Source organism: Erpetoichthys calabaricus, chromosome 12 (assembly GCF_900747795.2).
Source record: "Erpetoichthys calabaricus chromosome 12, fErpCal1.3, whole genome shotgun sequence".
Taxonomy (NCBI): domain Eukaryota; kingdom Metazoa; phylum Chordata; class Cladistia; order Polypteriformes; family Polypteridae; genus Erpetoichthys; species Erpetoichthys calabaricus.
This window is the reverse complement of record NC_041405.2, coordinates 103,906,474-103,928,570: the sequence shown is the minus strand read 5'-3', so window position 1 is coordinate 103,928,570 and position 22,097 is coordinate 103,906,474. Positions and strand designations below refer to the sequence as shown.

At 34.1% G+C, this 22,097-nt stretch overlaps 1 protein-coding gene across 1 annotated transcript in view; it reads left to right on the top strand.

Annotated features, from left to right (window-relative positions):
• The first annotated feature begins 2,269 nt into the window (after positions 1-2,269).
• chmp1b (charged multivesicular body protein 1B) overlaps positions 2,270-22,097 on the top strand; it is a 24,577-nt gene continuing 4,749 nt past the window's right edge. Inside the window, exons 1-7 of the mRNA XM_028815946.2 lie at positions 2,270-2,431; positions 7,069-7,166; positions 8,019-8,165; positions 14,456-14,524; positions 15,068-15,175; positions 18,515-18,558; positions 18,812-18,884. Coding sequence (XP_028671779.1) covers positions 2,416-2,431; positions 7,069-7,166; positions 8,019-8,165; positions 14,456-14,524; positions 15,068-15,175; positions 18,515-18,558; positions 18,812-18,884 — 555 coding nt within the window. The 5' untranslated portion in view covers positions 2,270-2,415. The remainder of the gene's footprint in view (positions 2,432-7,068; positions 7,167-8,018; positions 8,166-14,455; positions 14,525-15,067; positions 15,176-18,514; positions 18,559-18,811; positions 18,885-22,097) is intronic.

The following is a 22,097-nucleotide window of genomic DNA, read 5'->3' as shown; positions in this document are numbered from 1 at the left end:
ATAGCATAGAGGAACCACATAAGAAAGAGTAGAGCAGGCTCTTTTTCCTTTTTCCTAGTGTCATGCATGCATGCCAATGGATCACTCTCTGGGCTTATCTGAGGTACATAATACCACTGCAAGATGAGAAGGGGCACTGGTGCTAATTATGCCCTACTCCATTCCCTCCACAGTGCCAAGAAGATGCCCAGCAAGGGTGACTGACTTCGCCCTTCCAGTCCCCCGTAAAGAGGCATCAATGTGACACAGTCCAGAAGCCTCACAAGTAATCCTTTATCCAAAACATCCTATGTTTATCCACCTGCATATCACTGAGCTTAACCTTTAGCAGTGATGATTAGATGGTATTGGAGGCACAGGAGAAATCAAAAAACATAATTCTCACAGTGTTCCCAACTTTTTCCTAGTGGGAATAAGCCTTATGGAGCAAACAGATAATTGCATCTTCCACTCCAGTCTTTGTTCAATAGGCAAACAACAGTGGGTCCAAGTGCTCTGTCACCAGAGGACTTATACAGTTTAGGACCAGTCCGTCATAAAGGTTAGTGTCCCTGCTAATAAATGTAACTGCATATTTGACTGACACCTTTTTCCAATGTAACTTAGAAGATCAGGATATGTTACTTTTGATTAAATTATTTTTTTAAATAAATGGAACACTAAAAAGTTAATCAACATGTTCAGTGTCAGAGACTGCATCAGATGTTTGACTGAAGTGACAAACCTGTTGTTGATTTGAAAATGCTAAACAAGAACCTGTTTCTACCTTGCATACAGAATCTGGACACAAATTGTCACAAATGTTATCAAGGTGGGAGGATTATCCCAATCAAAGCCATTTGTAGTTGAAAAGACGGGAAATCCTAATGAAATAAACATTATTGTATTGTCTAAACCCATATTTGCCATTACAGCGTGTGCGGCACTGGAACAACAGCAAAGGGTGGAATATATGGAACTACACCTAGACAAACACATAATTTATAAACTTTCAATCAGACTTGCTGTAGTTATTGAAAACAAATTTTGAGGATGCAGGAAACGTGTCTCTCTCTCGATCGCCTCAGAACTTAATCTTTGACTCCCCATACATAACTACACTGTAAAAAAAATGTTAAATTTACGGTAAAATACTGGCAGCTGGGTTGCCAAAATTTTACTGTAATAAATAAGGTGGCAATATTTTTAGGTCTACAGTATAATTTTGTTGTAAAAACTATTTGTTCTTTGCAACAAATTCCAACAGAAGGGAATGTTTAACCATAACCAGAAATTCATGTTGTGTAATAAATATGCCAATCAATAAACAACATGTATTGTTAGAGTCAAACCCCAGTACACAGTTTGCATCAGTAAAGTAACAGCAATCAATAGCAAGCATGTACCATTTAATTATACACATTGAAAACAATTCAATGTTTAAGGAAGTTATGACACGTTGTCTGGTGGGGAAGTAAAGTTTGCTTTTGTGGTGTATGCTGTCCTACTTATCGAATACAACCCACCATAATTCAGCTTCCATAACCTCAAAAAACCTTCAGCACGCCGGGAAATTAAGTCTGCTAACTTTTCCCTACTATTCAAAGGTATGCGGTTCACCAGGAACAATATGGTAAAAGTGGGCGTGTCCTTATGCAAATATCGTAACTGGTTTTACTGAAACAGCGATTTACCGTTTTACATTTTACGTTGTTTACCTTCGCTATATAACAGTTTTACACTGTAAAATTAACAGATTTTTTCAGTGTAGCTGTAATGCATCAATAAACGGTATTTTGCATATTTTGAAGGTAGAAAAATATCGATTTTACAGAACTTGGCTGTAAAAAATATTGAAATGTATTGTTTAAGATATACAGGTAATTTTCAGTAGAACATAAGGTAACTTTCCTTTTTTTCAGAAAATATCTTTTACTTTCACCATTTACAGTATTTTTACCTTTAAATTTACTGACATTTTTTACAGAGTACTGTAGAACAGGAACAGCTCCAATAAAATACCGAGGTGTAGAGGTGTTGTACAAGAAGCGTATTATTGGGTAGTTTACACCATCCCAGCATACACACGTTATTTTTCTTTCCAGTGACTGGCAAATGAAATATAGCCATACAAAGTTACATATGCTACGGTAAATTAAAAACAAAAAACTTATAGATAAAAATATGTTCATTAATAAATAAACAACACCAGCTACAAAGTCAAAGGGTTATTACGCTTTCATTTCTTATGCTCTGCACCTTTAAGAGGTAAACTGAGCTGCGAAGCAACACACCCGACTGCGCGTGACGATGACGTCGTTCTCTTGTGTAGCCGGAAGTACAGGATCCTCGCCGAAAAATTAAACTAGGAAGAAGAGTGAAGCCGCGCTTGGATATTATTTTGAGTTATTGGTCTCCTGTCAACAAGATTAAGAAATGTCGAATATGGAAAGTATCCTTTACTGTTGTTTAATGATGTTCGGCATATGCGATTGTAAGTAAATGAAAACCCTCGCAACTTGAACAGGCCTGGGCTATAAATAAGGAAGCAAAATAGTCTGGGAGAAACTAAACTTATCTGAAAGATACAGTAGCTCGAAATGATGTCATTAAAGGACAACTGTTCTACACTTTAGTACTTTTGTTTTTTTTTTGGAAGGAATTCCGTATTTTGTTGACAGTTTAGGGTTTCAGATGAGAATGCTGTGATCATGTTTATATTAATAGAATGGTGACTAGATTATATTTTTGTCTACGTTAACTATACTTTTACTGTATATTGTATGTGGTGTGACTACTGGAGTAGGGGTAACATACACAGTACTACTGAGAAACGGGGCGTATTTCCCTACCTAAACTTTATATAAACCACAATGAAGGTTTACTTTGAGGATGGCACTTTCATCATCTCTGGTCACGCTATTTTAGGTGGCGATTATACCCCCAGTGTATAATCAGCAATGGATTTATTATTTTGTTCCTTTCTGAAAGACAGAGGTAGCTGAAGAGTGACGTGCAAGCTTTATCGGTACTAAATGCTCACGCGAAGAAGGTCCTCCTTGAAATCGTGTCAAAACTCAGTGGTCACCTTATCAGGTATTCCTGCTTGTTAACATTCAGTTAATAGCCTGCTGTTCCAATCAGCCACTCACATGGCTGGGATTCTACTTACGGCGTTCAGGTATGGTCAGGAGGTTTAGAATTTGTTGGATCAAACATCAGAATGAGCAAGATCCTTAATACAATTTGCTTTTGTCATGATATTGTATTGTTGGTATCAGACATTTTATTTTCAGAATCCCAGGGGGAAAATACTAAACTACTAGTATTTTCACACACTATATTCTTGGGGGTTTTAAAAAAACGTCATCTTAGAGGCAAGTATGAACAGTGAAATAAGCAAATGAAGACCAAGGAGAACATGTTTAGATTAAATCTGGGAAGATCAGGAGTAAAAAACAATACAGAAGTAAATAGGCTAGCAGAAGCCTAAGTAAGATAGAGAACCATGATGGCCACCTCACAGATAGTCAACAGCACTTGATGATGATGTGTGATATCTATCATATATATTTTACATACATATAAAAATTGGAATGAGCAGCAGTTCTATGGATAGAAACACATTTTTAATGAATGAGAGCATTAGAGGATGGTGAGACTCATTCAAATTAGCGGAAAGACCACAGATATCCAGAGTGCCTCTTTACACCAATGGCATGCATACAGTTTTGGACTGTGAAGAGAATAGGTGAAGACCAAATCAAGTTTATTCCTGTAAGCTAAAAAGAGAAACAGGAGACAGAAATGAGAAAATATTTCCTGCTGTGACTAATCTTGATTCCTGCTGACACAAACAGGTGATATGGTCAGAATTTGGCATTGACAACAGAAATTGATGAATGATTCGTGCTTTGTGTTAAAATGATACAGCATAGTGGTAGTGTAATGGTGTGAAGAATTTTTTCTTGGTACACATTAGGTCTTTTAATACCAACTGAGTTCTACTTAAATACATTATGAAATGTTGACAATTTACATTCATTTTCAAATATGTTCTTCCAGCAGAATCATGCATAATGTCATAAAGCATAGATTGCATTAACTTTTAATCATGGAAATGGCAGTGGCTTCAATTTACTGTGGTCACCAGATCTTAATATTTTTGTGATCAAGTCAAGCAGGAGGTTCACAGCATAAATGTTTTGTTAAAAAATCTGCAGGAACTGTGTGATGCTACTGAATCCGCACAAATCAAATTCTTTTCAGCACATTATTAATTCCATGCTGCAAAAACCTCGGGCTCTGAACATCCATTTTGTTCTCCCATTATACTTCACAGTGTTAGGGAGGCTCAGGCTCTTATGGGGACAGAAACAGGTTGTGCTAAGTATTGGGTGAAAGTACTAATATAGTGGTCACTGATAATACATCCAGGCTATAAAATAGTTGCATTATCAGCATGCTAACAACAGTGATTTGTACAATGCTAATTGTATTCTAACACATGCAGGACTGCACATTAACTTGACCCTTTCTGTTTCAGAAGCAAAAGTCCTACATTTATTAGTTGTTTTTGTTCCAACCTGTTCTTCATTGATGTGCAGTTCATTATTTCTTAATAGGTTTAACTATGATCATTGTAGCCGGCTTAGGTTGCGTCCACACTTTTTAAACGAAAACAATCTCCGTGTACATTGGCATTTTCTTATAGTTTGCAATATGATGGTGGCCTTTCCCTACACTGGGCATGCTTGCATTGGCAGCACACTCCTTAAAGGGACAGTTTAGTTAAAAATTCAGAACCCCATGCAAATCAAACTCCTGTGTACTATGTGCGATTTCAGAACTTTCAGCACAGGCAGGATTCTGATAACATAATTATCGCATAGAAAAAGAAAAATTCTTTAAAGAACCGGAGCAAATTGCCCGTGTCACATTAACTAGTTGATTACAGTTGAAAGCAACAGTCTTCAGAACTGGAGATGGTCGTCTTAACATTAAATAAACAAAGCAAAAAATAAAAGAGAAAAAAAGGGTTTAGCTCTATATTCTTTCACAATTGGTTATAAGCCATACAAAACAAATGGAGCACATCTTGTGCCAAAGAATGTTTGTAAAACTAACTCAATAAATAAAATGTGCATGTCTATATCATCACTTTACTCCTTTATGCTTTCTTGTCTCTCCCTGTCCTGAGATATTGTGAGCTCAGCTGTATTCTACACCCATCCACTTCATTAAGCTCCTTGTTATTAATTTTGCTGCGGAATGTGCTTCTCCTTACTGAAAAAATTAAGTTTAAGCAATAAAAATTTATTTGACGCTGTTAAGTGAGTTATTTACAATCTGAATTTAACGTGGCTGTGAATTTTTCACTAAAAAGGTAATGCCACTTTCCTGAAAACTGTAGTGACCGGTAAGTAATTTGATTTTACACATTTATGCAGCATTCATACTTTACAGAACACAATTTAAATGCATTCAGTTAAGAATGTTTTTCTTCTGTGAAGGTTGACCAGTCAGACCAACAGAATGAGCCGTTATAATGAGCAAGATCCAATCAGGGAAGGACCAAGAAATAAACACAAACCAATCAGATTAAAGTGTTGTTTTTGAATAAACAAGTTGACCCTGTCCTTACTGAAATGTTGACAATTACATTTTAAGAAGTGTACCGCTCTGGGGTACTTTTTTTAAAAGTCTTTATTTTCAGGGGACTTAAGTGATGGGGTATTATGGAGGAAAGGCAAAAATGTAGACACATGTTTGTGTTTTTATTTGAAAATGCATTGGTGTGGATGGGGCCATAGTCCATAATTGTTGATGATAAGGTGTTAATCTAAAATGAAATCCTCGTTCCATGAAACCCTCGTTCCAATCATTAGCAGCTAATAAAAAGAAATGAATGTGCTGAATCCTCATGTTGAATGGGCTAGTACAATAAAATGCATAGTAATACTGGATACCATTGACCCCTGGTGCAAATGCAACTAAAATACCATACCCAAGTAACTTTAAATTGTAAATGCCAACTTTTTCAGACAGTGAACTAGAAGTCTGAATGACAATATAATAATTTTAAAGACCTCAAGGGATTAATAAAGTATATCAAGTTTAAAAAAAAAAAAAAAAGAAAAGAAAACACACTCTGGAGTGGATTTTCTGATGTGCACAGCACCAGCACCCAAAGCAGAGTTAGCTGTTACAAATAAAAAAATGAATAAAACCTCATATTAAAGACCCACAAGACATTTTGCTTTAAAAGGACAAGATTATTGATATCTCGTGTTTAGAATTTACCAGATAAACAATTAAACTTTTTCAGGTTATACAGGTATTTAATTAAATCTTGTAATTCTGTTATTATTCTAATGTCAAGCTACTTTTTGTTGCTTAAATGTGGAATTCATACATATTGTTCTGGGTTAAGTTCAACTTACAGAGTTTGTTATACCTGAATCCTTCTAACTAATTTCTGTCACATGACTGGCATTGCATCTATCACTCTTTATCTTCCTGTTCAGTGTAGCTTTTTAGGCTGAGGCAGACTTGGTTTTCTAGGTTGGGTGTGTAGTTAAGATGTCCCCCTAAGTTGCTTGACACTGGATGTGTATGTGTCTGAGCCTGTTGGAAGAAGACCCGGAACAAGTAGAAGGGATTAAATCTCTTAATGGAAATGGGCCGGTTTTGAAATTCCCAGTGAGAAGCTGAAAAATATTGCTCAGGATACGAAGACTTGGGCTGTTCAGCTCAGTTTTTTGCTAACATTGCCCTCTCAAAGAAAAGTATATTTAAAGTTACATGTTCTTTATGCATCAAACTCTAGGAATATCTAGCAACATAGCATTGCTCTTGTGATTTGTTTGTTATTATTAATACAATATTAAGTACAATCAGAATAAACAAGCTTTTTTTGTTTACCATGGAAATATTTGTAGATTGAAATATGAAAGTCCAAGTATGAAAGAAACATATAATTTAATTTACTGTAAATTCAACTTTTTTATAGCAGAAATTCCAGATGTATTTTCTTTTTACCTGTTTTTTTTTGTAAATATGCAGTGTGATCCTTAAAATTACTTGCAGAACATTTATTTAATATGAAGTTTGCTGCAAAAGAGCTTTCTCGAAATTCCAAGAAATGTGACAAAGAGGAGAAAACAGAAAAAGCCAAAGTTAAGAAGGTAAATTTTTCAATTTCCACAGTTACTGTGCCAATGTGTAGAGTTGCCAGTCTTGTTCACTGGCCTAGCAAATTCAGAAATTTCTGTTGTTGTCAGTGCTTCACTACATGTGACCACTAAAACTTATAACAGGAGTTCTGCTTTTATAAACTTACTCGTATGTTGTTAAAATGTATGTAGGTTAAAAATAATGATACATGATTAGTATCATGATCACTGGACAAAGAGGCTATATCTGTTATTTTGTTTCCTTCTTTTCTAGCCATACTATTCTCGCTTTATAAAACATGGTATTTTAGCAATATTCTGTTTAAAGATAGTTGCAATATTTAGTTTATTATTTCATCTGTGACCTGAAACTGTTTCTGGCAATTTAAAATATTTCATTAAATTGTCCAGTTAACTGTATGCACAAAAAAGAAAACTGGCTTTAGTTTAAAATAATTACACATAACTAGAGCTAACATACTGCAAGTGATTATGTATGATGAAAGCCAGGATAACAATGACCATGGAATCACAATAATCTCATAGAGAGCAATGCCAGAATAAAGATTTGTGTGCCATGCTTCTGAATAAGCAATTCACTTATTTTTAATTTCCTCCTATTGGTTTATGTTATTTTAAAATGAACCAATAAATGAACTGATTGAATGTTTCAGAGATGTACTAGATGTTCAAAGTTCTGAAGTATGCAAACTATTTTTTATGTGTAATTTTAGAAGTACACCCATTTTCCTTAACATTTTAATAGTATATCCGTCAACAAAACAGAGGATGAGTCTAACAAACTTTCATTTAAGTTATAATGGGCCAAGGATTATTGCTTTTTTGCTCTCTATTCTTCCACAGGCAATTCAGAAGGGAAATATGGAAGTTGCAAGAATACATGCAGAAAATGCCATCAGACAGAAAAACCAGTCGATCAACTTCTTGCGCATGAGTGCTCGGGTGGACGCTGTGGCAGCAAGAGTACAGACAGCTGTAACAATGAACAAGGTATGTTATTTTGCCAGGTTTTGACTGGTTCTATACTTTTGCAACCACTATTCAAGGAAAAACAAACCATAATTGTGATTAGCTGAATTTGTGTGATTTGTTTCAAATAATGTTATGTTTATGTTCTTGTCCTTTTGGGGGGAAAAAACACTAAGTTGTTAATTATAATGGTTATAAGTCACCAAAACTGCAAGTTTCAATTCTCAGGAAATGCTACCAATGAAAACAAATAAGGCACATATTTCAGTTACACTAACAGTGATGGTAATGTACTCTCAATCAGAAATATATTTGTTGTACTTAATACTAATCTGGTTAATCGTGGATGACTGCACAGACGTAAGCAGTAGCATTGTTTACAGTACATGTAGTCAATCATTTCTAAGCAAAAAATATGTAAATGTATTAAAGGGCAAGCATTCCATTTCACATAATGTTTGAGGAGGCATGGATTTCCATTCTGTATACCCTGTCTGATTTACTCGGTACATGCACAATGTTTTAATGCAAGAATAAAGTAAATTGAATTTTACAACACTGTTAGACCTGAACAAGACATTTGTATTGTTTATATCGTATTAAATGGCAGTTTGTTTTACTTTGTAATTGTGTTGAGTTCAACTTTGTCTTTAGTAAGAAATAAAGATTTTGAATTTTATTTTCAATGATAGCAACTTTTCAGCTTTACAGCCCATTGAATAAAAATCATTTACGGAGAGAATTTAATACTAGTTTCAGTAAGATGGAGCAAAGTGAACCGTGGGGTGCGACTGGGAAGTTTTATAATTAAATCTTTGATAGCTAAATTAATTATTTGTGTTCTTTGTGATATATAGCCTCTTGATCAAAGAGCTTTTAAGGAACTATATTTACAGAGGCAAAAAGTGTACGATATGAAATCAAATGAAAATTGTGTAAGCATTACGTGTTGTAAAATACAGTGCCATATCCCAACATACAATTTGATTTTTTTTGTCACATCTCTTTAATGCTCCCACAAAAATGTAGAAGTCTGTGTGCAAGTAAGACCTTACCTTAATTGTTAGTGGATGTAAGATAGTTGATAATAAAAAATCAATGATCTCTTTTTTAATCCTTAAATGCTTTTTTTGTAGTGTAAAGAGCACAAAATATCAGGAGAGACATGTAGACCTGGGTGTAGTTATCGTGGTACACAATTAACACTACAAGTAGCTGGCCACAATCCATCCATGGGTGCTCTCTTATGCTGGCTGGTACACTAGTGACAATTGTACCATTTACTGGCTTCATGGTTAGTTAGTTAAATTAGTTTTATTTTTAGTTCTTAAGATATATTTTTTTATTAAGAATTATTTTTGTTATTTAAAGGCCTTTATTTGCTAGTTCATATGTTTTAAATGGCACAGTGTATTGTTAGTCTTTATATTTTACTTGTTTAACTTCTTAATTCACTGTTATTTGTTATTCCCCCCTCATTAAACTACAATAAGGACTTTCAGATGACATCCTTGCTCTTTTCAGTTGGTACATATGTACAGGTATAGAGAGAATATCATACAATTAAAGACGTTAGCAATGTGATTGCTTTTTTCAGTAAGTAATGAATAAAGTAATCCTATTACACTTTGAGAGAAGTAATTTGTAATGGATTACTTTCTTTGAGTAACTGTTCCAATTCTGCGTTTTGATAAGTGATATTTGGGAACAGTGATATCAGTCTTTTTTTCCAGAATTGTTCATTACACAGCTGACTACTTTGGGCCTGTCTCTTCAGTACTTTGTTTCTATCACTTTTTGAGTCCACCACCTCAAAGATGACTGACAATGTTTAGTCTTCAGTGTTTCAGAAATTGAATGTTTGGAATAGGTGCTCTGCTTCTAGGCAACAATATCATTTTTGTCCCTGATTGTGGTAGTTCCTGCCCTGTTTGGGTTCACGATTCTTAACTGCAATGCATTCTCTGTAGTTCAATCTTGGCTGCAGTGATGAAAATGGTACATGAAGTTACTTAACTAGTAATTAAAACATTTGTTGCTTATTTCAAATACTCCAGTCAGTGTAAACTAAAAAAATATTCTAAGCAGCCTACTTGGAAATGCTGGACTCAGTGGTATATTTGTGTCTTGCTGTTTAATTCAAGCTGCTGGAAAACCCCTGGTTTGACAAGACAAGGAACATCAGTGGAAACAACTTGACAATTTACCTCATTAGTCTGACCAACAACTGCAGTTCTAATGAAAGCCTGCATGGCATCAGCATCACATCAACCAATTCTCTCTAAATTCACAGCAACATGTAAAACATGACTAAAGGAGTATCACACTCACTTTCCATTCTTTTCAGAGTTGCAAAATTCCTTATACAGTAATCCCTCCTCCATCGCGGGGGTTGCGTTCCAGAGCTACCCGCGAAATAAGAAAATCCGCGAAGTAGAAACCATATGTTTATATGGTTATTTTTATATTGTCATGCTTGGGTCACAGATTTGCGCAGAAACACAGGAGGTTGTAGAGAGACAGGAACGTTATTCAAACACTTCAAACAAACATTTGTCTCTTTTTCAAAAGTTTAAACTGTGCTCCATGACAAGACAGAGATGACAGTTCTGTCTCACAATTAAAAGAATGCAAACATATCTTCCTCTTCAAAGAAAACAGAGAGGAAAGCAAACAAATCAATAGGGCTGTTTGGCTTAAGTATGCGAAGCACCACCGGTACAAAGCTGTTGAAGGCGGCAGCTCACACCCCCTCCGTCAGGAGCAGAGAGAGAGAGAAACAAAGTCAAAAATCAATATGTGCCCTTTGAGCTTTTAAGTATGCGAAGCACCGTGCAGCATACTTAAAAGCTGCACACAGAAGGTAGCAACGTGAAGATAATCTTTCAGCATTTTTAGACGAGCGTCCGTATCGTCTAGGTGTGTGAACAGCCCCCCTGCTCACACCCCCTAAGTCAGGATCACAGATAGTCAGCGCAAGAGAGAGAGAGAAAGAAAAGTAAGTTGGGTAGCTTCTCAGCCATCTGCCAATAGCCTCCCTTGTATGAAATCAACTGGGCAAACCAACTGAGGAAGCATGTACCAGAAATTAAAAGACCCATTGTCCTCAGAAATCCGTGAACCAGCAAAAAATCTGCTATATATATTTAAATATGCTTACATATAAAATCCGCGATAGAGTGAAGCCGCGAAAGGCGAAGCGCGATATAGCGAGGGATCACTGTACTTAAACCTTTTACTGCTAAGGATGCTTGCACATGAAAAGGGGAGATGCAAGCAGCGAAACAGATGATGGTATTTCAGAGCTTTACACCAGTGAAAATGAACAGCTGCCTTCCAAGTGCCATGTAGCATTACTTGAGTTGCTCAGTTAGAAAAGGGTGATGGTGGAACAACCAATTTGGAAGCAGAAATGAGTAATTATGAAAGTAAAAATTACCCCATCTGGTTTGGTAGGACAGTTTAAAGATCTTCAGTAGCGGCAGTCACATCATTCTCAGTTTTCTGCATCCTAACTTTGAGTTTCCTCTAAAAGAGCATTTAGTTCCTGCAGCCAAATTTTGGAACACAGACACAGTACATTCAAGCTGTCATCATTTAGTGACATAATTTTCTTTCAAGGTAATCACAGTGGAACTCTTAGCAGTTGTTTCACAGATGGTCATTTTATTAGTGCAATTTTTAAACTGACTCATTTTCAGTTGAATTTTCTAAGAATCATTGTTTAGATTGTGTCCTTTTAGTTCTGCCTAATACACTGTATTCAGGAAGGTTTTTGTTGAATTTAGTGGCATTGTCTTTGTCAGTACAGTTTCTTGATTAAAGTAACTTTGTTATGTTAAAGTTTGCATGTTTCCAAACATCCATCCATTTTCCAACCTGCTGAATCCAAACACAGGGTCACGGGGGTCTGTTGGAGCCAATCCCAGCCAACACAGGGCACAAGGCAGGAACCAATCCCAGGCAGGGTGCCAACCCACCGCAGATGTTTCCAAACAGAATTACCGATTTAGCTCTATAAATATTAAGTCAAATAATACGTTTGTTACTATGCTACAGAAGTCCTCAATCATAGTATTGAAGGGCTACAGTGGCTGCAGGTTTTCACTTCAACCAATTTCTTAATTAGAACCCATTTATTTACTACTAAAGTAATCTGCATTTTGGGTTTCATTTTAGTTATCTTGCCTGTTACAATTCAGAACTTTCAATTGCCTGCTTTAGTTTTTAGCAGCTGCATTTAAGTTTTAATTTCTGCCTGTTTTCTTAGCCAGACATTAGTTAATAATGAATTACAGAGAACCAATAAACCAGCAGCTGTCCAGCTGACATGCTTCCTTTTAAACCTGTGCATATGCACCATGAAATATCTGTGTTGAAAATTTTTAGAAATAAATGAGAGGGGAATTGGAAGGACTGTTATGTTTACGTCTGTTCTGGTCTATAGTGCAATTAAAATTTGTCTTGGATGAATGAAAGCATTAACAAACCAAGTAAATAAACACCAATTTTCATTATCAGTCTGCTAATTAGGAAACTAGTTGGAAGGAAAACTTGCAGTCACTGTGGCCCTCCACGTCCATGATTCAGGACCCCTGCTCCATTTGGTAATTCCTTTAATAAATATGGTGGGCAGTACAGACTATATCCAACACAGGCTGGAGCACGGCAGTTACCTGTTCAAGTGTTCTCTCTCTCTCTCTGTGTCTCTCTCTCTCTCTCTGATATATATATATAAAAAATCGTAAGCCTAAAAGTGCAACGAGTTTATGTGACGTTTGCATGTCATGTTTTTTGTCACGCTTTAAATCAGGCTTATTTTAAAACCTACACATATATGTTTGGTATCATTCTTTTCAGAGTGTATTGAACTTTAATGTGATGTTGTTAGAACACCCACAGTCCAATCACTTCTCATTCGTGTGAATACTATTGTCAGACACAGTTCCTGCACTCTCAGCTCCAAGCGAGGTCGGAAATAAAAGACAAAGAGTAGAAGACAAAGTAGAATGTCCTAAAGAGGTTCAAAAACGTTGGTGCGATACACATGCAGAGCAGGTTAGAGATTATGAAAATACTAAAATTCAAAAGTCTCAAAACTGATAGTAAAGATCGTATTAGCGTTAACACACGGACATTATGACTCCGTGAAATAATGGAAGAGTGAAAAGAGATCGAATATATGGACATAGGTGATATGACAGAAGTATGTAGATATTGTTTGGCTTTAAACTTTAAGTCAGAGATTTGTAGATCGTCTAATTTGTGTTACCATCAGGGAAAAGTAGTGTTTGTTCCCAATGAAGAGGCATATCTGTGAGAATTAAAATATTTGTCTTTTGGTGAAAGTGAAATCCACATACGGCAAAACCCCCTAGTTGGAAATAAAAGCTTTCCAGTACAAAAATATAATGTTAAAACATTTCCAAGTGCTACTTCTGTGGAGGTAGGAGTAGGATGCAACATGTTCTGCAGGTGGGAGAGGGCGATATTCAGGAGTATACTGTGTTATAGTGAAATGAAGTCTTGTAAAAAGCTTACTGGAGAGGTATTAAAAATAATCAGTGATTCTTAGACCTATACTGTGACCCTGTATTGATCTTAATGACAAAAAAAAATACAAATACATTTTTTGTGTTACTGGTTTTATGATATTTACTTTTCTCTATTGTTTCATTAATTTCAGTCATTCTGCATATTGACTGACATTTTTCTTCTGACAGCTTGCATAATATTTTAGTCAGAAATGAAAAAACTGTAGTGGCATCATGCCAAATTCAGTTATCCACCAGGGCATGTTACAAACATGGTTCTGTTACTCTAAAGTGGAAACATTGGCAATTACCAGTTTGAAATATAATAGAGATGTACCGCCAAAGAATCCTACAAGTGACTACTTAACCTTTCACCTTGAACAATGTATTGATAACTATTTCTTTTGCCTGCCTGAGTAGGTGAAGTACTGCTCCCTCATGGATCCCATTTTACTTTATGGAATTTGCATATTCTCCCTATGTGTTGGGTTGTGGGTTTTCCTCAAACATACCTAAGGATGTACAGTATATGCAAGTTTATGATTCCAAATTGGCTATGTGTGTGTGAATGAGTAGGTTTTGTTGTTAGTATATGCTTTGGCCCTTTCCCATAATCTGATGAAGTATGTTTTGGAATTGTGTTTAATATAATTACACATTTAAGTTTTATGCATTATTTGTATTATTTATTCCAATTAATCATTTATACTGTATTGTACAATAATGCGTAACATGTTCTGTATTTTTGTATTAATAAAAATTGTCAATTAATTTTAGGTCACTAAATCAATGGCAGGAGTAGTTAAATCTATGGATGCCACACTGAAAAGCATGAATCTGGAAAAGGTAGGACAATTACCTTTTAAAGTTAACTGTCTCTATTTTAACACAAACCTTATTTTTGATTAATCACACTTGGGTCAGTCATGCTAGAGCTGGCAGCGAGCAGTGATAATGGAGAGCAGGTTGTAAATTCAAATTCTACGAAGAGTGTTTTTTTTTTTTTTTTTACTGTTCATCTCTGTAATATATTAACCTGATTGATTGTGAGATTGAGATCATAATTAGTTTAATATAAAAAGTGTCTTGTAAGCTGCATTTAAACAGTATCTTATAATTTGAAACATCACAACTTAAGGTTGTGACCATTATTGACTTTTAAGTCAAATATCCCCAAAATTATATTTATTTTTTAAGTATTAAGGCTATAAATAAAGTAGTTATATGTTTTATAAATCTGTTTTTTAATCATGCTTTAAAGATATTTATACTAGTTTAGATGATACCTTGTTGCCTTTCTCTTAAATGAAAGAGAGAAATATAGTCAAAAGCTATTTGATTTTTGTTCTGTGAGCTTTAGTTTAATATAGATTATTCTCTTCCTTTCAGATTTCTGCCTTAATGGACAAATTTGAACAACAATTTGAAACTTTAGATGTTCAGACAGCACAGATGGAAGATACGATGAGCAGCACTACAACATTAACAACACCTCAGGTAAGGTGAAGTTCATTGTGTACAAGAGTGTATTATTAATAAAAAAATTTTTGGGAATGTTGCATTATGAGATTTTACAGTCTATGTTTAGGGTAGATGTTAGGGGCCATTACTGTGTGATTAAAAACATATGACTACACCTTTAGATATTGCTTAGAATTTGAACATGTCAGTGATTGATGAAATCCTTTTCAGATACTAAATCTACAAAGAAATGTTGGAACTTGTCTGTAATAGAAAGGGTGGGAGATCACATTTCATTTTATTGATGGAAGGAAGAAGGATAATTAACTGTTTTTCCAAGAAAATTAATTTCATTTATTAAAATGTTTTTGCACTTGTTATACTCTTAGTTATTTATATGTTAATGCTGCTGTATAAATGTTTATAATGACAACAGTTTTATAAGTATTTTATATTGTTTTGTAACAGTTTTAGGAAAACACAGCAGTCAGCAGCATTAGACATTTTACATTTGTCATCACACACAATGCATTTAATCCACCAAGATGATATTTAGAAAAGGAGGAATTCAATAAGGAAGCATATAATTTTTTTTTTGTTTTTAAAGAAGGTTTTAAAATAATGAGTGCGTCATCAAGTATCGACTAAAGAGAATAAACAAATTAAATTTTAAGTTCCACTTCAAAAAATAAACATAAAGCATGTTAGCTATTGAATCTTCATAAATAACAAGATAAGAGCTTTTGTCCTGTCCATGCTGTTCCTTGCCTTGTTCCCAGTACAGGCTTAATTAAGCTCCTTATGAAGCCGAATTTGACTAGGACATTAAACAAACAATTAAACTGAGAACAGACCCTTCAACCAAATATAGCTCATCAATCTCTAGTTACCTAAGCAAATCGGCAAACACTATTGTTTGTTTTCTGAATGTATTAGTTTATTAGAATAGCTAAACTTTGACTAACGCACATACAGCACATTCAAAGAACATATCTGAATGGTAGTTGAGTGAATGTTTTATTATTCAGCTAATGTTTCCTCTATATAATGTTAAAAACATGCATCTCAAAACAGAAAGTGATTTTTTGACACCTCTGGTTTGTGATGTGGCATGAAAAGTGTATAGTTACAAAAGAGTTTGTATAAATGAAAATATCCTGAATTGTCTTGGTTTTCAGTAATTCTTGTAAAAATTATGAAGTAATGTTTGGTGTTTTTTTTTTTTTTTTTTTGATATTGCTTTTAAGTAGTATTTATTTTTCAGTTACTAGAGATAAAATGTCACTGAAAAAATCTAGTAAATGTATACTACATACATTTTAATATAAATCAGGCAATTTCTTACAATCATATTATTCTTTATAAACTCTGTGCTGAAAAATATTCCCACATCTTTCTTGTTACACAGAGGGAAATCCCACTCTCTGTCTTATATGAATATTGGCACTCTTGGTAAATAAAAGGAAAAACGGGCAATGAAAAAATGTCTTTACTGTTTATACTCTTGATCTTCCATTTAAAATATTTGCCAAACTCTGACCAATATTGAGGTAAAGTAGTTACAGCGGAAAAGAAGTGCTCATCATAAAGTACATAGTTTTTAAAAATTGCTGTTGGGTTACAGATTGCTCTGTGAAGGAAGCAACTGGAACAGCTAAGAACTGAACAGTAGTTTAAAAGGCTTGACAGCCTGAGTCATCTGAAATTGTCCTCTTCTAGAATTAGCAGTGCTTCCATTGAAACTCTAAATATCTGCCAGTCTGCTATAAATGTTAAAAAAAGACTGATTCATGTGCTTATCTGCTGTGTTTTTGTTGTTAGAACTTTTCTTAAGTTTGAATTATTACACAATCATTTGTTTTACTTTCTTGTACTTTAAAACTGAATGTTTGGGATAATGGAGGCATATGATTGTAGGTCATGATGGTACAGTGGTAAAGTTTTGTTGACTGGAGCATAGCTCTGTTGCTTCAGTAAAATAAAAAAATAAAAAATCTGATACCAACACAGAGACATTGGATGCTTAAATGTAGAGCTTTCAAATCCATTCTGATGAAAATGCCTCAAGCCTGACTTACCCAGTCAAATGGATAGTAGTTCTTTATACATTTACATTTCAGCTTTTTCAGACTTGTGTGCACATTTTTTGATATCCCCGCAATACCTGCACACATTTCAGTTTTGGCTCATTACTCCCCCTTCTGGAAGTAATGAATATTGCATACAGCTCCTCATATATCACAACAGTGAGCAAGGCAAGTGAAATTAAATAGAAAGTTGTGCATTCTTTAGGGGACACTATTGTAAGTAATTTGTTATTTTTCCTCAAGAACTAGCAGAGATGGTGACTAGAGAGGAGGATCTTCTTTCACATATTAGACGTTGTGAATTCTATGGTTTGCTTGCCTGCTGGGTGTAATGGCTTGGCCTCTGATAAACTTTATTACATAGCAGTTTCATTTGTGGAATGTCATGATGCTGCTTTGTTCCCCTGATAAGTAAGGAATGCATGGTATGGGAGGGACCATTTCATAGACAGAGAGTAAAGAAAATATGCAGACAATTTAATAACTTCAAATTAATTGAGACTTAAATTAAATGTCATCAACTAACTTTGCTCACTTTATGTCATAAGGAAAATTAAAATAGTACTATTGTTTACATCATGTTATTGCTGTTTTGTTTTATTTAAGTAATTTTCACTGGTAGTTCATTTGGCAGTTTGTAATTTGATTATCAAAGAGATGTTGTATTTCACCATATGTCTAAACCAATTATTGTTCAACTGTAGCTGTGTATGTGTGTATATATCTTTAACTCCATTTCAATATTCAATTAAATAAAATTGTAGTAACATAAAATTATCTACAGACAAGTTGTTACCAAAATACAGAGTCTTAAAATGTAATAATTTGTCACTGTAATTGAAACTTGTAGTAATTTCAGATTAAACCTTTTTTAGCAATGAAGGTAAATGAGAGGCAGTTGTTTCAGAAAAAATCCAAAGTGTCAAAGACTTTTTAAGACAGATTGGTAGAAGATTTATTTTTATGTAGCTCGGTGAATAATGTCTCTGTAGTTTTTTGTATTGTTTATTGTGTAAACTTAAGTGCATGCTTTGTTATACGAACACATTTGTAATAAATATTAAGCATTCTGTTGGCATAAACTAGTTTTTTTTTTTTTTTAGTGTGTAGTCTAAACACACAATGCAGGAACATTTAATTATCCAATTTAATATTTGTGACAGCAAGAACAAATATTTAAGCTTGCTTTTTAAAAAGATCATGTTTTTTCAGCTAAAATACAATTTAGTGAAAAAATATTATCATGCAAATTTTACATTTAATATTTGTTACTTTAAATCTGTTGTAGAATCAAGTGGACACACTTATGCAAGAAATGGCAGATGAAGCAGGGTAAGTCTTAACACCATCATTTGTTATTGAAAAGAAAATTCAGTGCCAAGTGTTTTTTAGGTGTGTCATGTTTAAATTACTTTTAAATGTTGGCTTTTAAACTATATTAGATTTTTCTCTAATAGATGTGTTGTTAAAAGTATCTTAATATCGGTCAGAGTAGGAAAAATTTATTACTGAAATAGTAATTGAATATTTGTAAGTTAAAAACTGAAACACTCCTAATCTCTTTATTTTCAATATTTATTTTCAGACTGGATTTGAATATGGAACTTCCTCAGGGTCAGACTGGCTCAGTGGGTTCAAGTGTTGCATCAGCAGAACAGGTAAATATGTAGTTGCTTATGAATGTAATCAAATTCCTATAATCCAGTAACCTGGAAAGGTAGAGTAGCTTTGATGGTGAATATATGACACCTAATATGTATTGTTCTACATAACTTTCATTTTGTGGGCAAGTAAATGACTAAGGCATTGGAGTTGAAATGTTACAGTTACAAATTTAGTTCTTTTGCTCCCCTCCCCTTTGAGATCAAGCAAATCACTTTACATCCATGTGCCATATTTGTAAAAACTTAAAAAGAAAATACATTTTGACAAATGTACTGTTGTTCTTTATTTGTAACTTGCCATACAATATAACTTATTATTTAAAGGGAGCTGTGTTAAGTTTGTGTTTCTTTGTATAGACGGAGTGAAAAGTATGTTTTGGTTTAGGAGACATTACTAGAAAGTAATTTTCAGTCCCATTTTTGGTTCTAAATAATACATAATTAACCATTTTTTTAAAACCCAAAACATTTTTGTTTATTTTGCTGTGTGTAAAAAATGGTGAATGTGTTATTGCAGGGACCAGCTGATGCTAATTTTAATACATAGCAAATTAGATGGAATTTTAAATAAAATTCTGTGACTTTTCTTATTTCCAGACTTAACCTACTCACTCTCTCTTTGATAGCTGCTCATTGTATTTGTCTTTAAATAAGTTGCAGTAAACTGTTAACAGCTCAGAGCTGTCATTAAACAAAGACAAGAATATATTTTTAAAAAGTTAACTCACTTTGTGATGTTTTCCATTTGTGTATAGAAGTAATAAAAAAGTGTAAGGGTACACCATATCTAAATAGTATTAGGAAACATAACAGACATCCTCTGTGAATTAGTAGAAAACAGGAAAAAACTACTAATGAAAAGGCAGCTCAGAATGCACGTAACTGAAATAAAATTGCTGCTTACTGTATGGCTTATGAACATGTAAAGAATATGGAGTTAAAAGAAATATTAGAAATGCATCTGGAACATATCCTGCTACAAATGCAAATGCAAAAATAGTGACTCTAATTTTTATTTGTCCTTGTAGCTGGTAAAGTATAGTATTGGGAACAGGTGAAAAGTGGTAAAAGCACCAAAGAGAAAGTAAAATACAGAACACAACATTTAAAACTTTTTTAAAAATGATTAGATCTTTAATATGAGTGGAGATCCTACTATAGTTTAAAACAGTTAAAAGTTAATAAATTGCCAAGCCTAGGCACCATTACTTACATTTGCTCAAAGGAATATTTATTAAGTTTTTACATTTGCTCAAAGGAATATTTATTAAGTTTTATGTTTTCTCGTTTGGACTAGTACTCCAGAAACACTATTTTGAACCGCAAGAACAGGCACCATTTTTTTTTAATTTATTAAAAATAAACTTCACATAAAAACACAACGTCCCATGGCAATATAGTATATACTGTGATTGTGAAAAAATAATATTGAATTGAAAAATAAAAACACTTATCCTTTAGCTTCATACTCTTTCTGGAGAACATACACACCGTTTATTTCCAGGTCTTCTAGAGCATATTCGTACCGCTGTTGATGTAACAATCCTAAATGGTAAAATTCAGTAGTCACTTTAAATGGAAAACGTTAGTGTTCAGTGTGTGTTTTGGTGTGGATATGTATTTCGTAAGAAAGATTGGTTGTTTACTTATGTCTTTCAGTTGTGGCAAATAAGGCCTCATTCCACTTAAGTAACATCACATTTTTATGTTATTAAAAAACTGTCAGACAGAACAATAAATAAATTGCCCAGTCTTACAGTTATCAATTATTTAGTCTGGGCCTGAAAGAGTTTTCTTTGATTCATCAAAATGTTTGGGAAAATTATTGGAAAAAAAATCCAAAAAAAAAGGTAAATTAAGTTTTCACAGTGAATGCCAGTAAAAGGTCAAGCTAAACAGCCTTTTTAGTCTGCTTTATTGTCTTAGAAAATAAATCTATCATCAGTATTAAACCTTTATTTTTATTACAAATGTCAGGAGCCATACATTTTAAAAGACTACATTCTATATGTTTTCAGTTCCTCACTAATTTTTCATGTTTTATACTTTAAAGGAGCAGGTTTTATTTAGGTGCTTGCATCCAACTTCATTTGTTTGAATAAAATTAGTTTTTTTTTAACACACATCACCATCCACTCCTCCTTTTTGCAGACCTACTTAAAGGATTAGTTAGTTATTTTTAAATGTCCAAATTGTTTCTTTAAAATCATGATATATATTAGTTTCCAACATGAAGTTGCAGTCTAAGCAAGAAGTCTAACACAAGATTACAGTGTTCCTTTCAAGGAGGAAAAAGAAAGAACAGTCCTAACAATAGAACAGCCAACAAGAAGCAAGCATACGAGGTGGAATGACAGTCTTGTTAAGTAAAAGTGTGACAAAATTCCTTCTATGGTGAGGATTTACTATGGTAGTCAGTCCTGGGGTCCAGTACCCCAAAGCAAAAGGATATAAATATCTGAAACTCTTGATCCATAGTGGACAGGTGCCATCTACATTTGGTCTTTTGATCTTTCAGTGAGAGCAGTCACCAACACAGTTGAGTTGTTAGCAGCAGGGACACATGATCCCTTAGACTGGAGTTTGGGTACGTTGTCCAGTAGTCAATTGGTCGATGGTCTGGTCCACAGCTTGTTCCTCTCTCTGGTATGACTTGTTTCTGCTTGGAATCGGACAATTCACTCATTTACAGACCTTTGTTACAACACAATCTCACAATCTACGATGTACTAGAAAAAGCAGTTTCTACCTGCAGGTGCAAAGATTTTTTTGAGATAATAATAATGGGAGTTTTGCTCAATATTAGTATTGCAGTACTTAATCTGTAATATTTGTGATTATTTTGAGTCAGGGGCTAAGCCCATCAGGAAACACTTCCTAGGGTAATAGTAAACTCTATGTACAATTTTATATTGGATGTGTTCCTCAAGGAGTTTTTAATGTTTTTAAAAATTGTGTTAACCACAATGTCATTAATAGGGAAAGAACTTTGATCCATTATTGAGTGACTGGGATAGGTGTAGTTATGGAATCACGAAGGTGATTACTTATCTAAATTACTTATGACACAAGAAGAAGATGAGAAACGAATTCAATATATGACATGCATCAAATGAATTTATTTGTATATAATATGCTCTCAAGATGGTTAGTGTGTCACACTATTATTGTACACTGAAAATTGAAGTTTTTCTCCTTTGTCAGTTC